Genomic DNA, 17359 nt, shown 5'->3' with positions numbered 1-17359 from the left:
TTTTGAAAAAATAAAAATCGTGCAAGCATTTCTTAGACTTGTAGACTTTCTTAGACTGCCATCATCCATGATCTATGGTGCTCGTAATACCTGATTTTGTGTCTGCCTACTTCCATGTTAATACTTAAATGTCTCTGAAAAGACAGTTGGTTTATTCTTAGTGTCAATAATGTGTGAGCTTAATATTTTATGAGCATATATGAATTATCTCAGGTCTACCCAAGTAAAATGTTAACCGATCTTATTTTAGTTGACCAAAGTTAACTCAGGTGGATTTCAATTTTATACACAACTTCTTAATACGACCGACTAGCAAGCAAGGATAACACTATAAAGGACATAATGGATTGTGTAGAGGTCTTCATGGACTTACATCAGGGATGAGTGCATAAGTAGCTTTGTCTACAAATGTCTAACAGTGTTTTGATTTCTTTTTTTGGTCTTCTAGTAGGCTACACCATAGGTTAGATTTAACTAGAAAAGCTAGTGATTACTCTTCTTTTGTTTTTTAATATGCCCAGATACGTATGCCTCTCACTCAGGCTACCAGTGAGTGGGAAGAACAAGACGATGTTCTCCCACAATAGGAGGGAGTCGAAGTCAGTTTTGACAATGCTTCCAAGAAGAACTTGACTTGAACAAAGAATGGTAAAGCCCATTTCTTACACACCCTGAAGTTAAAGAAAGAAGGACGTTGCTTTATTTGTGAGGAGCAAGGCCCACACAAGAAACAATTGTCCTAAGCACAAGAGTCAAACACAGGCATAGGCATTAAAGCTCCAAGAAAGGTCAAGGAACCACTAACCAAGCCTCAATGATAGGTATTTTTATAAATGGCATTACTTGCCCACTTTCATATAATTGCACTTTTAATAATTTGTTGTTTGTCCCCCATGATCTTTTATGGAGAAGTGAGGGACAAATGAGTTCATATTCTCTTTGACCTGAGCAGCTCACACAATTTTGTGAATTACAAACTTGTGCAGAAGTTGAAACTGTCCCATGAAACCTAGGGATCACACCTACGAAGTGCAAAGGAAACCCATGGCATGCCCTCTCATGTGAGTGTCTGTAACCCTACCCCTCTATCTTTTCTATTCTTTTCACTAGTTTAAGTGACAGTTTAGTAGTCTAGTATTTGCCCTTGTTACATTTGGTATCAATGCCCTCTTATGTGAGAGTGTCTCTAACCCTACCCTTCTATCTTTTCTGTTCTCTTTACTAGTTTAAGTGACAATTTAGTAGTCTAGTAGCTGCCCTTGTTATGTTTGGTATCAGATCCCTTTTCATGGGAAATTATGGGGTAAATCATGTCCAAACTTGCTGAAACAGGGAGCATGGCATCTTGAGGCCTATCCCTACTTCTATGCAAAAATTCATCATGGTGGTCAAGTGTCCCAGTCAGTCGTTGCCATGTGTCAGACTATGCAGAGACCCTAAAGTTCAGAGTGCTCAGAATTTGGGGCTTTTAGCATCATTGGATATTCCTTTCTTCCTTGATCACTCCTATGTGCAAGAAACATGAAATGGTGCAAATCTGATCCAGAAATTGCTCAAAAATCTGGCCAGCGCAGACGAATTGGACCTAAATTGCGATCTAGCCAAGTACTGCTCAGAATTTGGGGCTTCTTACACCAGGCTGGTTGCCCTAGCCTCTACAAGCTGCTCCTAAAGTTTGGTAGACATTGGAGTCCAAGTGGGGGAGTTATTAGCGTTTTCGACTGGTTGTACATGCATTTCTGCTTCAAATTAGGGTTTCCCTGCTGCAAATAGTGATACCTCTACTTCTAAGGAGTCGCCTCAGCCTCTAGAGCACATGAACTAAGTTTGGAGTCCATTAAAGATCATTTACCTTGAAACTACTCGAAATTCATCTTACAGTTGGCGAAGTTGTATTATCTCATCGAATACTTTAAAAAAATTTTGGGGCTTTCTGATTTTGCAAGCCAATCTACTCTATTCTATCTTGCCTAGCCAAAGAAATCTTATGGCACCAAAGAAATTTGCATCTAATTCCAGAAGGGCGAAAATATCTCAAGATCTAAGATCTGAGATGGAGTATGATGAAGCTTAGTTAATGAGCCAGGCAGAAGAGCACGTTGGAGCCCTGGAACTTGAAGATCCAGAAGATGAGGGATTTGCAAGAAGGTCTACCTCCCAATCACCTCTCAAGTCTCCTCTTTCCAGGCCTAGAGTGGATCTTGAAGAATTTCTAGCTACAATGCCGCAACAACACCAAAGTATTATAGAGAAGCAAAATAAAATGATGCAGCATCGTATGGATCAGCAGCAAAAGCTATCTGGTCAATTTGGGCAGCTCAATGTAATGCTGGAGCAGAAATTTGATGATGTGGAAAGAGCATCCAAGCCTAAGTTTGACTATGCTTTCACTCAGCTAAGAAATATGAGGAGTGAAGTGAATCAGGTGAGGAATAGAGCTGAACCTAGAGGGAAGGAAATCCTAAGGGAGGAGGTTCCCAAGAAGGTTATGGAACCAAATCAGGGTGGTTTGAAACTCAGGAAAAGCCAGATTTATGGCAGAGGCTAGAAGATCTCATCCACAACAACCTTCCTATCATGTGCCCCCATGGAATGCAAATCTGTCAGGTACTACAGAAACAAGTCCAGTTCATGTGCCAATTCCAGAAGGTGGAACCAGTTCATCCAAAGTGTGCTAAGTGTCACTTAAGAGAGGTGAAATGTTGACACAATAGTCGATGGTTTATAATCAGTTAGATTCAGAGTTAAAGAGGTTATGTCTTTCACTCAGTTTGTGAAGACCACTCAGGTTGATATTCAAAAAGAAATGGAGCAAGGTTCTAGTATGGGCAAGGACTACAAGGACAAAAGGCAGAAATTTAAAGGAGAGTCCACCTCACCAAATGAGCTTGATGAATGGCTCAGCAAGTTGGAAGATTACTTCAAGTTGAGCCCTAGAACTGATGCTGCCAAACTTCAATTCGCAATCCTACATTTAGAGGACTATGCCCACACATGGTGGAGGCACTACTTTCAAGAAGTGGAAGGGGGACTGACTACCTATGGCCACATGGGAGGAGTTCGAATTGTCACATTTGTCTCTCCTTTGGTTGTAAATCAATACTTGTGTCAATGGTATGATTTGGTTCAAAATGGATCAGTTAGGCCCTATATAAAACAGTTTTGGAAGCTGTCCCTGTTTGTGAGAGGGATAGATGAAAAGTAGAGAATGATTAGGTTTATTCATGGGCTTCAATCCTCTATTGCTTATGATATGATGGCCTCTAGACCCAAGTCATTGGATGAAGCCATGCAACTTGCAGAATTGTCTGAGCCCAAGTATAATCCAAGGGAGAAGTTCATTGGGATAGTTACTTTCCAGAAGCCAAGTACAATGGATGATGGTGTGAGGAAGTCTATGGGTGAACAGAAACTTTAAATGGGGTATAAGCCTTCTCAACCATCCTCAGCTTATGGTGTACCAGGTAGAAAAATTCCCAAATATCCTACCCTCAAAGACGACTACTATTGCCAAAGAGTCCAAAGCTTATGGAAGATATCTAGACCTTGACAAGGGCAGGAGGGAGGTTCAAAAACAGTTTTCCCGATCACTAATGGATGAGAGGAGAAAGAAGGGACTACGCTTTAGGTGTGGAGAAAAGTGGAGTGTTGATCACAACAAATCATGCAAGGCAAGGTTAGCCTCAGGTAAGCTGAGCATGATCATTGAGGTTGAGGAGGAGTATGAGGAGCCTGAAGAGTACCATGATTGTGGTCAAGAAGCTCCAAGAGATGATGAGATAGAGGATGAGAACCTTGTCTTCAATCTTGGGGGTCTCAATCTTGGTGAGTTGAGAGCCATGGACAGCTCTAGGACATGGAATTTACTGCCATTTGCTGCTTAGTCAGTTTCAGATGCAACTACAGCAAGGAATGCGCACAAGTCCTATCATCTTGAGGATCCTTTTGCTTGGTGTGAACCCAGCACAGAAGCTGAAGGCAATGGAACTATTAAGAAATGGCATGGGATACTCTGTCAAAATTGTATGTCATTTCCAGCAATGCTCTAAGTGGGATAAGTGGACTTACTACTTTTAGAGTCAAAGGGCAAGTTAAGGGCAGAGATGTCTATGTACTTGTGGACACAGGAAGTACTCACAGCTTCATAAATTCCAGGTCTATTCAATCATTTAAGCTCCCAAGCGGTGAACTACCTCATAGCTTGAAGTTGGAAGTGGCTGATGGAGCCTACACTACCAACCAAAGGATTTGCAAAGATGTGTATATTAAGCTCTCTTCAGAATACTCTTGTACTGTGGATTTATTTGCATTAAATCTTGGTCCTATAGATATCATTCTTGGCTGTGATTGGATTGGAACACTAAGTAAGTTCACCATGGATCTCAAAGGGATGACCATGACTTTCCAAGATGGGGCTAATGAAGTTTGTTTATTTGGAATTCATCCTCAAAAATTACAGCTGGTCACTGTTAAACAGCTTAGAAGACTCTTGAAGAAAGAGGTGAGTCTATTTGCACGTAAGCTTGAAGCTGAAAGCACTCAAAAATCTGGAAAGGACTTCAAAGTTGAAGATGTTGACATGCTGGATTTGCTACAGCAATATAAGGACATTTTCTTCTCATGTTCTATTGGTTAGGAAGAAACATGGGACTTTCAGAATGTGCATTGACTATAGGAAGTTAAACAAAATGACAATTAAAAACAGGTTTCCTATCCCTAGAGTGGATGACCTATTGGATGAGCTTAAGGGAGCCAAATACTTCTCAAAGATAGACCTCAGTTCAGGGTACCATCAGATAAGGATCAAGGAGGGAGATGAGAGTTAAACTGCCTTTAGAACTAAAAGAGGACATTATGAGTTCAAAGTGATGCCCTTTGGGCTCACTAATGCCCCAGCTACCTTTCAGTACTTGATGAACCAAATTTTGAGTCCTTATCTCTTCAAGTTTGCACTTGTGTTCTTTGATGATATACTCATATACAGCAAGAGTAAGGAAGAGCATTTGCAGCATGTTGCTAAGGTTTTGGAGATTCTCAGGCTGCACCAGCTATATGCCAAACCTTCTAAGTGCTCTTTCATGGTGCAAAGGGTGGAGTACTTGGGTCACATCATCTCACCTGAGGGTATCTCAGTGGATCCAGCAAAAGTGCAGGTGGTAAAGCAATGGCCAACACCCTCAAATCTCACTCAGTTAAGGCGTTTTATTGGTCTGACTTCTTTCTAGAGAAGATTTATTAGGCACTATGCCAAGAGAGCTGCAGTTTAACAGATTTGCTCAAGAAGGGAGCCTTCTCATGGAGTTCATCTGCCCAAGCAGCTTTCAATGATCTCAAGGAAGCTCTCACTTTAGCACCCATCTTGACATGCCCAGATTTTTCAAAGCCTTTCTTTATTGAAGCTGATGCTAGTGGCAGGGGCATAGGGGCTGTTCTAAAACACGGTCAAGGAGTTATTGCCTATGACAGTAGGAAGCTGAGTGACAAGGAATTTATTTTTCCTACACATGATACCGAGATGCTTGCCATTGCTCATGCTATCAAAAAATGGCACCATTACCTATATGGCAGCTACTTCACTGTCAAAACTAATCATAGATCCTTGAGGTATTTCCTATCACAAAGTATTCTTACCCCAAGGCAAAGGAGATGGTTAGCATTTGTGCAAGGCTATAACTTTGACATTGAGTATAAGAAGGGAAAAGATAATGTGGTAGCTGATGCTTTATCTAGGCTTTGGTATTGTCAATGTTATGCAGTCACTACCCTCTATAAGAATTGGATTCATGACATCCAAGAGGAATATATGGAGCATCCGAAATCTGCTGATATTTCATGGCACTTCAGGACTCTCAATGTTTGGATTATCCACAATATGCCTTAAGGAATGGATTGCTATGGTACTTGGATAGAGTTTATTTGGTCCCTCATTCCTCATTCAAAAATCAGATCTTGGCCGAGTTTCATAGCTCACCTATGGTAGGACATATTGGGCTGGGTAAGACCTATGAAAGGGTTAAATGAAGCTTCTATTGGAAGGGTCTGTGGAAAGATGTAATGCAATATGTAAAGAGCTGTGAGCAATGCCAACAAACTAGAACTGAGAACACTCATCCTGCTGGCCTATTAAATCCCTTACCCATTCTTGAGGGTAAGTGGACACACATCAGCATGGATTTTCATAGGACTGCCCACAACGGCAAAGGGATGGAACAGTATTCTGGTGGTGGTGGATAGAATGACCAGGACAAGTCACTTTATTCCTACCAAAACCATTTATTCTTCTTCACAAGTGGCCAATCAGTTTGTGGAGTATATCTTCAAGTTGCATGGCCTTCCACAGGAGATTGTGAGTGATAGGGATGCAAAATTCATGAGTGGTTTTTGGAAAGAATTCTTCTCTCAAATTGGAACAAAGTTGACCCCTAGTACAGCATATCATCCCCAAACAGATGGCCAGTCAGAGAGAGTAAATAAGTGGGTAGAAAAATACTTGAGACACTTTTGCTTTGAGACACAAAAGTCTTTGGATGCATGGTTGTGTTCAGCAGAATTTTGTTACAATTCCACCCATCACACCTCTATTGGCATGTCACCTTTTGAAGCGGTAGTGTCAATAGGGGGCAGGCAAGGACAAGGCATCAGCGAATTTCAATAGACAAAGTAAAAGGCAACATAATGTTATTATAATTTCCAGTGATGCAGCAATTTGGTTGAAGAGACTGTTTATTCATGTCAAAATGTTGAGTCCAACTTCTATTTCTTAACAGTAATCAAAAACTGCAACAGCTAGCTCAGTTTCGGGTCCTGCATTAGTCAAAATAGTTCTAGTAACTTTTTACCTTGACCATTTTCAAATCTAAAGAAAAAGTTGAATATCTTTACGAAACTCTGAATCAAGAAAAAGTTGAAATTTTCAGATACCGATTGGATGTGGGAGGGGAAAGATAGAGCCCTATTTTTTGCATCTATCTTTTGTTTGCCATAGCACAAATTTTTTGCTTGCTATTTGACTGTAGACTGTAATGTCTAAGCCAAACCGAAAAGAATATATGGAGTCTCAGAAGTTGAAGGGCAGACTAAAAAACACGTATGAAAATCAAACACGGCAAATGAGCACTGCTAGGGACGTCACGAATGCTGCATTCACAATTTATCGAGGATAATATCAGTGCCAATAGGCAGGTGATCACTGGGATGGCTGTAATTTGGAAGACCACCGAAAACCTCTGAAGAGGTACGTGAAGGAACCTCCAGCAGGCTCACAGGCTTTAGATGCTCCAGAGAAGAGAAAAATATATAATCTAAGGTGCCGGTGAAATCTGGTGTACAGTTGGTGAAGGCAGGTTCTTCTTGGACCGAAGCATACAAGCTGTAGAGTGGCAGGGGGCACCTTGCTGCCATCTCATCTCTACCTTTAGAAAATTCTCCACTCAAAACTGTTTCAGGCAAAGAAAACTCTTGTATTTTATGTCTCTCTCCAAAAGATTGGATTTCCATTGATAGATCAGACAGTGTACTTTCACCATCCACTCGGCCCGAAGTGAGATAGCTGTAGACCTGCAGGTCAATACAAATGACCTTAGCATAGTCTGTCACTGTAAAAGTACAAAAGGAAAAGTTTTGCTGAGTTAATTGTCCTCCACTTTTACCTGATCTCCAGGTGTGGAGTTAAAGTCACCACAGACTATTACAGGGGGGCAAAAATGAAACTTTTCTTTTAGCATGCTTTGAAACCCCAACACACGTGATACAAGATACTTTGCTTGTGCCAATTTGACATCACTCCAGTCTGGGTCCCTGTCACATAGCCAGCCAGCATTGCATGTGACAGGTAAGGTCTCAATTACTCACAAATAAAGTTTAAAATTATTTCTCCATTCTTTCGAAATTTAAACCAAAACATTCTGATTTTGTAGAATGATCTCATGAGAAAAGCAAGCAGGAGACGAATCCTACCAGTAAAGATGTGTATTTACAAGAACAATGAGCTTATCAGATGCATGAGAGACTCTAAAAGCAGCCAGGATACCCACACAATCCCTTTTCAGTCGCACTTTAGGGTCATTTGGGTCTCCCCTTTCTTCGGTCTTTGCTGTAGCAATACTCAAAATAGTCCAACGAGTTTGAATTTAAGATTTTGCAGGTAGCAGACAATATTTGTAGGAAACAAGAACCAAGGAAGATCCTTCCAAAAAATCGTCTAATGTGCTTACAAGTGTGAACTTCATAGCGTGCATTGAAAGACTATATAAGAGAATCTTTGCAGGTTATTAAGAAAAGCGGATAATATATTACTAGAAAACTACTTTTTAAAACACAAAAACTGGACCTGTCTCCTTGCCTTCATCTGAACTAGACGTGGCGTCTTCATCATCAATGTCACCCACATGAGGAACAAGATCATTGTAGTAAATGGACTCGTTTGAAACCAATTCAAATCTACAAACCAAGAAAAGCCCAATTTACCATGACATTAACAAGTCACATATATAAACAAGGCATCGTATTTCTATGGTCTTCCTTTTGGAGTGCATTCTTCTACCATTCCAATTCAATAATGTATCACATTAACATAGAAGGTATATATGCTTTATCAATGCATACCCCAGAAAGATCCTTGAGTGTCCGAAAAAATGAAACAAATCCATTGGTGGGTTGAGTAAGTGCACTGGGCTGGTCTTTGTGTGCAAAAGTATATATCTAGTTTAATCCAGAAACATGCTACACTCCTCATGTAAAAGCAACAAAAAACACTCAGTTAACTAACCCCTCAGCACCATCATATATAGAAGGATAGCTCCTCATATATATAGAAAGGATAGCTCCTAGCATCAAACTTAAATTCACAAATTGGAGAATCATATGTGCATTGTGAAACCTTCCAAAGATGGCAGAATATATCAAGTCTGGTTCTTTCTAACAGAAATCTCTATGATCGGACTATGACTATGTACAAAACCATATTGAAAAAACAGTTCTTATGTAATAAGTTGAAGGAGAATACCCCTAAAAATATATAAATATAAAATTTTTCTGGTTTCTCGCCCAAAAGCACACCAGAGTACACTTTTCTAGAGTTTCAAAAAGGCATATGAAATTATATGTTACTCTTCTGTAGAAAGACATGAAAATTTGTCACCAAACCGGCAGGCTTGGGGTGAAGGCAGGATGAGGGGAGGTTGGGGTGTTATGTCCATAAACTTTGTTCCCTCGATGAAACTCATGCTCACCTCAGCATATTCAAGGTATTGGGCCCCATTCTCCGGGCATCATAACACTTAGTCTCAAACACACTCTCATACTTTTCTTCGAATACAATGGCATCAAGCAGACATTGCTTGGATACCACACAGACACATCCCATGTCGGCTACTTATTTCCTCGCGTTAGGCTTGCAACTTATGCATGGGGGCTTACACATTCTACAACTCCATAGGGCAGGAGAGCGCTCAATAGCTCGACCCCTAAGTCTATGGGATCCCATGTGCTCTACCGTGAATGCACGACCAGAGTCCTAATCTTGGCCATTTTGCCAAGCAAGAGCTACTCAGCTTCATTGCCATTTTTCTTAGCTCAACTGTTGTTTTCACATAGTAGGAGTCTCCACACTCACCACCATTTTCACACCGTGACAAGCATTTGTGCTCATCGCTACTTTGCCTATTGAGAGCCTGCATGGTCTATCGCCGTTTCACTCACTATGGTTGCATGATGGCAAACCATTCAGTTCACCATGCTCCGCTACATCATTCTGACCCGTCATGGAATCACGCATCTTGGTCTGGATATAGTCTTTCGGATGTCTCAATGCTCTAGCCCCTCCATCTTGGAAGAACATGCCTCGATGCACATCCATGCCTACAAACTTCAAATGCATAATCTTTTGGCCTGGAGCCTTCACTTGCTAAGCTCTTTCTATCCATAATGACACCTCTTCGCAATCTGTTTGCAAGGGTATTAAGCTAAGAACCTCTTACCTACGTTTTAGAGGAAGAAAGGGAGCCACTGCTCAACCTAAGCATCCAATGGTGCCGCATCGACTAGCCTCATCATTCGGGAGCACCTGACTGCCACACACAAGCCATAGCCGTCTAATAGCCTCTGCCACCATTTACTTGGATAAAGTGGGGAGTCCTCACACCACTCAAGCACTTCACATGCTGACTTCGGCTGCGCACCCTGCATATTGGGAACCCTTCATTTAACAGGCGTCCATCTAGGACCATATGAGAGCGCACCTCGAGCTCTTGGCTCACTTTGCAGTTGCAATATCCTTCGAGCACCACGCCACGCTTACTGCGACTCCAATGGATGTTCCCATCTCCTCTTCCTTGCCAAGGCACCACTACATTTCTCTCAATGTGATGTTTCACACAATGACAGAATCACCTCGCTAACAGAAGGGAGCCACGCGAGCCTACATGCTTGCTGGATCACTTGGCACTAACAATCGCAACCGCTGCCAATAGGGTCCTAGCTTGGTTGTTGAGGCCGGTGTGCGGGTGTGTGTGCGCATGCGTGAGTTCAACCCCTGGCTACGCTATGGCGGCATCACATTTTCAAAAAAAAATTTAAAAACAATCACGACGGTCGTTACAGACTCATGGGAGCTTACCGCTTAACCATAAGCTTTTCAACACATGCTTTTCACAGGCTCATCCATGCTTACAAGCCATTTCAACATCCACATAGGCTATCCGTCACCTCTCAACATCCTTAAGCTTGTTTCTCAACCATATGAGGGGTTCGCCCACATTCCATGGTGGTATGGAAAGACTGTTCTACTACACATCCCATGTGTGGTATTCATCTCTGTTCGGCTCTCGGAATCACATCCACATGGGGATCACTCACATGCCTCATGCTCACGGAGAGGTTCCACTCATCACCTTGGCAAGGCAAACGTCCACCTCATGGTTAGTAGAAAGCCACCGCTCCACACTGCCATGTTCTCTCCACCAACTCGTGGGGTCCTCCCTCTTTGCAGGGTAAGAGCCTTCTCGCTCAAGTTGCCCTTTCGCCTCAACAAGGGCTTTGACTCAAGACATAGCGCATACAAGGGAGCCTCACGCATACAAGGGAGCCTCGCTTCACTAACCGTCCCCCAACTCTCATCAAACCTCAACTCCGATTCTCTTCGGTTCACACTACCACCATGTTTTTTATTGCCATAGCCTATGCTCGATGATCCAATAGCTTTTGAGCTTTTGCATGGCTTATGCTTCATGCTTAGCCTCCGTAGTTCCATTAAGGAAGATTGGGAGATCATGCTCCAACTATTCCATTAAGGAAGATTGGGAGATCACACTACCACCATGTTTTTTATTGCCATAGCCTATGCTCGATGATCCAATAGCTTTTGAGCTTTTGCATGGCTTATGCTTCATGCTTAGCCTCCGTAGTTCCATTAAGGAAGATTGGGAGATCATGCTCCAACTATTCTCTATGCAAGGTTTAGAAATAGTCAAATAGAGGGTATCCTGCAGCAGAAGACTGAACGGAGCATCCCAAGAATTGCACACAGAAGTGTTTAACTATGGAATCCAAAATTTCTTTACTTACGTGTACTGAGTACTCAAGCATGCATATGTGCAAGCCAGTAAAATAGAGAATGCTCCGCAAGAGATATAGAACCAACCAAAATATATTTCCGTTCGACAAGACAATATACAAAAAAGTCCAGAGTCTCACCAAATCATGGTCCTATGTCCTTACCCCAAAAGGTGTTGTCCTACTACCTCCGTGGCACTTATATATCCCTGAGCCCGTGTGCTCCTTGCCGAGCTCCTGTAGAATTTAGTCTCCGTGCCTTGATCTCTACACTTTGCTGCCCTAACTGTCATCCGAGGTGTTCAGCCCTTTCTCAGTTTTGTCTGCAGCTCTTCAGCCTCCTATACACCTCCTGGATGTAGGCCTTATAGGTGCTGATCTGCTGCTCCAGTCTGTTGACGATCTTCTGCTCCACATGATGCAGAATGAGGCCATGAGGGGCCACTTTTATAGAGGCTGGTAGCCCCCAAATCAACCAACCTGGTAGGGCCTCATTGGCCGCCGACCCACCAGCCTGTTTCAGCTGACCCAGGCAGGCCCTGCTGGCCAACCTGGTTGGCTCTCTTTTTTATGCCTTTGCAGGTCCTGCCTGGCCACATGGCAGGCTGCATGGCCCGTGCAGTCCTGCCCTTCAGCCAACCTGTTGTATGGCTCTTCTGGCCCCCTAAACCTCCTCCAAACAGGCGCCTATGCAGCCCTGCTGTTCCGCCTCCTGGCAGGCCATGTTCCAGGCCCTGGATGATCTCTAAACAGCTCTGTACTGCTTCTGAAGACCTCCGTACAGCTGCCGACGCCAGCGCCATGTCATCGCAGTGTTTCCTGGTGCGCAATCACACTCCCTCCAATTACTGACAGCCACGTCGCATAGCCATGCCTCTGCTGTCCACCATGGTGGCTCTAAATTGCCAGGTATGTCCTTGGACCTGCTGCCCACATGGCAGCCCATGTGCTGTCCAGCTCCATGCTTTGTTGTTTTGCTGTGTGTATGCTGCCCACATGGCAGCCACATCACTCCCTGGTTCACCCCCCCCCCCCCCCCCAATGTTCTCCTCATATGGGGGCTTACAAATGGACTCCATTTCCAACAGTCACCTTTGGCATACCTTGAATGATTCCCTGTTCAGCTACACTGTCTTGCCGCCCACATCTCGACTTTCAAGCTGCGAAGGTTGAAACATCACCGGCATCCCACAAGCTCACCTGGCCATTTATCACTCACAATCTTATGTTCACATTTTATGGTGTTCACAAAGACTGTTTGCTTTGAGGAGGGGTAGAGATATCACCAAATCTCCACGAACACCCCCAGAGAACAACCCATCACAACAGAGGTAGCAGCACAAGTGTTCTATCGCCCCGCATTACAGACCTTTACACTGGGTACTCTATCACCCACGTCTTGCATGTTCATGCTAGTGCAATAACCCAACATGCAATCATGCAAGCTCACGCCACCAAAGCCATGAAGCCTTGAACCCTTAGACTTGACTTCCACACATTTCAGGTACTGAACATTACCTAGGGACCTCACGTCACCTATAGGGAGAGACTACATGTCAACCATTCCCTTTTCACCATACTTGCATGGTTGGTCACCTACAACCCATCTCACCACCTTATTCGACACAGTTACCACACACCGGATCCACGTCATGGATTGAGTCCTAAGTCTAATGACTACCCTCTCGAGCATGCCAACACTTAGTTCCAAACATCGTCCTCAAGACACGCATCAAGTTCCTCCAACGACCATCATCGCCTTGGCATGCCTACGAGTGCTATGAATGCCCCCCACCCTTGTGACTATCCACCTTTGAAAGCTCACGCTCTAATCAAAGGAGAAGCACCACCCCTTAGGGTTAGATCCATCCTACCTACCTCACTAATTTCCTCATTGCAAGTGTGAGTACAAATGTGTATATTGAGTAGTATCCTTGGCTCTCTTTTGCTTCTTACGTTGAGTGCTACACTGTGACACATGAGAGAGAGAGAGAGAGAGAATTTTTCTCCAGAAACAAAGGGCAGTAATGTAAGAATTGTAGGTGCCATCTGCAAATGCTCACTAATAAGTGTGATAGAGGACTGCATGAAATACTTGGATTCACAAAAAGTGACAGGCAATATCCATCATTATGTCTCTGATTTGCAATGAGTCGGATTGTAAACTACTAGATGTTCTCGTCTTCTATCATCCATATTACGACTTCCGTGCATAGTCCAATACACAAGAAAATATACAACCTTCATAAGAAGAGCATAAGCCCCTTACAAAGAGAGAACTAGAATAGGCGCACCATTCCCCTTGCCAGAGAATTCTGTGCCGCATCTCATCTTTAAGCCCCGTTAACAAAATTAATAAATATTCTAAGTTTAAAAAAAACACCGACCGTCCACTTCGAAAGAAGATACCGCATCCATCTCGTTTCTTGCCTGTTCTTTTGACATACACACTTGAATACCCCTGGCCTTCCATCTGTCCCTTGTAGAAACTTTCATATTCATCCAGCTCCTACTACAGCATAGAAAGACAAATGCAAAAGAGGTAATTAATATAATAGGTGTGGAACACAAGAAAGGCATGCAAAAGAAAGAATTTACATAATAGGTGTCCCAGCAGAAGGAAAATGCACTCCTTCACATTAAGACAGCCATAATTATACAAACTAGATATATAAATGCACAAAGCATGAGATATGGATTGCAGAAATAGATTGCCAAGTGTATTTCCCACCCAAAGTACAAAATTCAACATTTAGACCCGAAACTTCATGTAACAGATTTAGAGAGTTGAATACTGTATTCGTTTAGTGTACAAGTTTCGTTTCCTAGTTTTTTGCCACGCCGAACTTAATATCCTTTACAATGAGGTAGGGTGTGATTGGTGCGCCCATAGCCATGCTTCTATTCTTAGTACACTGTTAGGGATAACCACTTCGGAAGACCGATGGGTCTATGACACTGTGAGAAACTTGATACAAGCAAGCTGAAAGGGTGGAGCTACTAACCGAGCATCAACACCCATGCAAAAAGCAAAAAACTACATGCTACACAGTCATACCAGAATAATAGTCCTCTACATCATCACTATCGTGTCGCCATCATCATCAGATCAGCTGTCATCAAAATACAAAGTGAAATAGGCTCCAATGTCACTGTGGTATCTCCTCATCAAGGGTGGGGGAGCGAAAGCATAAAATCCAAGATATAATGCTGTCGGCTGCCTGTGGGCGCAGTCTTGCGCAGTCTCCTGGTCACAGCTCTACGTCTAACAAGGGTGACATTGATCCGTGTCGGTCGTCCTCCCACTCTGAACAAGGAGGAAATGTACCCAAGCGTAATATGTGCGCAAACCCTCTACCTGAACTCTCGTGTCACTAGCCCTGGGTCTTGATCGTGTCTAGGGCCAATAGGCGGGCAGCTTGTATGGTCCGGCTGGAAGAACTCCATGATCATGCTCTGAGAAGAGTCTACCAGGATACGCTCCTCCTGTCTCTGTGATCAAAGTAGGCACTCACGATATCAAACTGCCTCATGAATGAATGTGGCCAAGCATCTCTACTCTGGAAAAGAGAGGAATTGGTATAACTACCCGGAGCTATCTCTAAATAGACAATAGAAGCACCCTCGAATCTCATAGTAAACTGGACATTTGAAAATGAAACGCTCCTCATACTCAACCTCTTGTAGGCTCCATAAGGTGCATATGTGTCTCTCCTTGGGCAAACCCTCTGCCTAGCCACTCTCAACATGGAGTCTATGTGAAGAGATCCAAAACTGTCCAATAGAGATCATTAGTGAATGGGGTAAATGAATCCACGTATATCCTAGCGGGTCAATAAACCCCTCATCTAAAATATGTAGGCAATGATCTCTGTAGAAGCTGAGCTTCATTGGGAGCTCATTCGGTTCAACCAGGTCCGGAATGTGCGTAGCTGCAGAAGATCCTCATGTATGACCTGGTTGACCTCATGCGCATCAATGTTGTACTGGAGGGAGGTCCATGTGGAGACCCAATCGCTCAAACCACCTCACTATGTATGCAAACCAGCATCTCTGGTCACCTGCAACTGATAGTGCCATAAAGGAGAACAATGCTAGCCACGGTAATCTGCTACGTCCAGAGTGTGACCCCCATATGCCCTAACTCGATATAGATAGGTGGTCACATGAAATGCTGCATCGAGCTACAATGGAGATGATCCAAACTCAGCTTGGATGATCTGGGAAGGAACCAACAGCTTACTGTGAATCATCCATGATAGCATGAGAGCTTGTAGTTGCTCCATATGAGCCCACCCAATATCTAACAAATCCGCCCCGGCTGCCATACACCGTTGATCGGACCAAGGAGTCAAAAAGTAAGCACTTAGTTCGAGAGTCCTGAAAGTGTGAGCGGAAGCACGGCCTCTCTAACTTGGCCAACGAGGCATACCCTCTGCTCAAGCGAGCATGCATCGCTAGTCTCATGGTGATAACCCTTAAGTATGTGTATGACGAAACAATCTCGACCGAGATGTATTGAAGATCATCACCTTGGTTTTACCAAAGTTGACCTTCAAATAATGTGACTTGCAGAAAGATTGTAGTGCATCTAAGTGCCTGTGAAGGCCCTCTCCTGAGGACGATATGAGTACCATCTAGTGTCTGCATAACTGTCTCAAGCTCGTCGATGTAGAGGCCAAACAAGGTTGGTGATAGAGGACACACTTGTTTGACCCCAATCGTACTCAAAATCTCATCTGTCCATCCAGATCCTGTCCAAACTCTGCCTGAGACTCTCGTAAAGTACCATGACAAGCCAAATAATCTCTTGATCATAACCCAAGTCCTGCAAACACCTGATGAGGCAGGCTCTCGAAACCGTATCAAAGGCTTTGCGGAAATCAACAATAAACCCTTTGCCTCTGTGCCCTCGCCTCCGCAATAATACATTTGAGCATGAGAATGTGATCCATGGTCCCATGATCATGTTGAAATCCGGCCTATCCATATGCTCTAAGCCCCCGCATCTTTGCGAATTGACTTACCTCATAATCAAGCATTGATGCATAAATCTTGGACATCGTATGCCGGATCATAATGGTCCTGTAGTTCTCCAGGCTCATGGGATCCTCTGCCTTGTGGATGGGTGAGATAGTATTAATAGTCCAGGTGCATGGGAAGCCAAGGCAAACAGCTTCATTAAAGAGCTCTGCTAGGATCGTGGCTAGGATATTAATCCCATATGCAATGAATTTACTGCATAGACCCTCATGATCTTTCGCTCGGCCATTATGAAGCTTCATCAACACATCCTTAACACCCCCCTAAGTGAAGAGTGTACCGGAAGTGGGAGGAGGTGTATGTGAGAGGTCAGGAGAGCTGATTGATTTGGGATGCCGTATAGTGTGCGTGCATAATCATACCAAACCTTAGTGTCGATGAGAGGTGATGGGGACCGTCGCTCTAGAAATCTCCACCAAAAGTCTTTGGAGTTGTTACTAAACAAGGTGTTTAGTAATTCCTCCTCGTTCCTACGGATAAAATCTTGTTTCTTCCTACGAACCAATCGACGATACTCGTGTATTGTTTCAAGTTTGTTCTGAAGGTTGTCTTTGGTTTCGAATCTGAGTTGGCGACATAGAGCCTTACATTCATCATCATACCAACTATTGCAGAGGACGGTCCCAAGTGGCAATGGGCGAGTGGAGCAAGTTAGCGTGAGGGAAGGCATGAAGGGCAACCTCGTGAAGTGAGCGGGTGATTAGAGCAGCGTGATCCTCTAGTAAGGATACGAAATCAGTATATGTGGAGTGTATAAAGGCGTGCT

The 17359-nt window shown here is 43.4% G+C and overlaps 1 protein-coding gene across 4 annotated transcripts in view; it reads right to left on the bottom strand.

Annotated features, from left to right (window-relative positions):
- Positions 1 to 6808: 6808 nt before the first annotated feature.
- The window catches only part of LOC147901192 (DNAse I-like superfamily protein), a 41822-nt gene continuing 31271 nt past the window's right edge, over positions 6809 to 17359 (bottom strand). Inside the window, exons 6-10 of one of the 4 annotated variants that reach the window (XM_087375596.1) lie at positions 13938 to 14059; positions 8330 to 8439; positions 7957 to 8092; positions 7650 to 7797; positions 6812 to 7557 (exon numbers count right to left, since the gene is read on the bottom strand). In XM_087375596.1, coding sequence (XP_087231722.1) covers positions 7144 to 7557; positions 7650 to 7797; positions 7957 to 8092; positions 8330 to 8439; positions 13938 to 14059 — 930 coding nt within the window. In that variant the 3' untranslated portion in view covers positions 6812 to 7143. Of the gene's footprint in view, positions 7558 to 7649; positions 7798 to 7956; positions 8093 to 8329; positions 8440 to 13937; positions 14060 to 17359 lie in introns of those variants that run through there. The other 3 variants (XM_087375597.1, XM_087375599.1, XM_087375598.1) reach the window with 3 other exon arrangements.

Source organism: Dipteris shenzhenensis, chromosome 6 (genome assembly GCF_047967505.1).
Source record: "Dipteris shenzhenensis isolate YYH24624 ecotype China chromosome 6, Dip_SZ_1.0, whole genome shotgun sequence".
NCBI classification, from domain to species: domain Eukaryota; kingdom Viridiplantae; phylum Streptophyta; class Polypodiopsida; order Gleicheniales; family Dipteridaceae; genus Dipteris; species Dipteris shenzhenensis.
The sequence above is the reverse complement of the archived record's forward strand: the minus strand, read 5'-3'. Positions and strand labels throughout refer to the sequence as shown.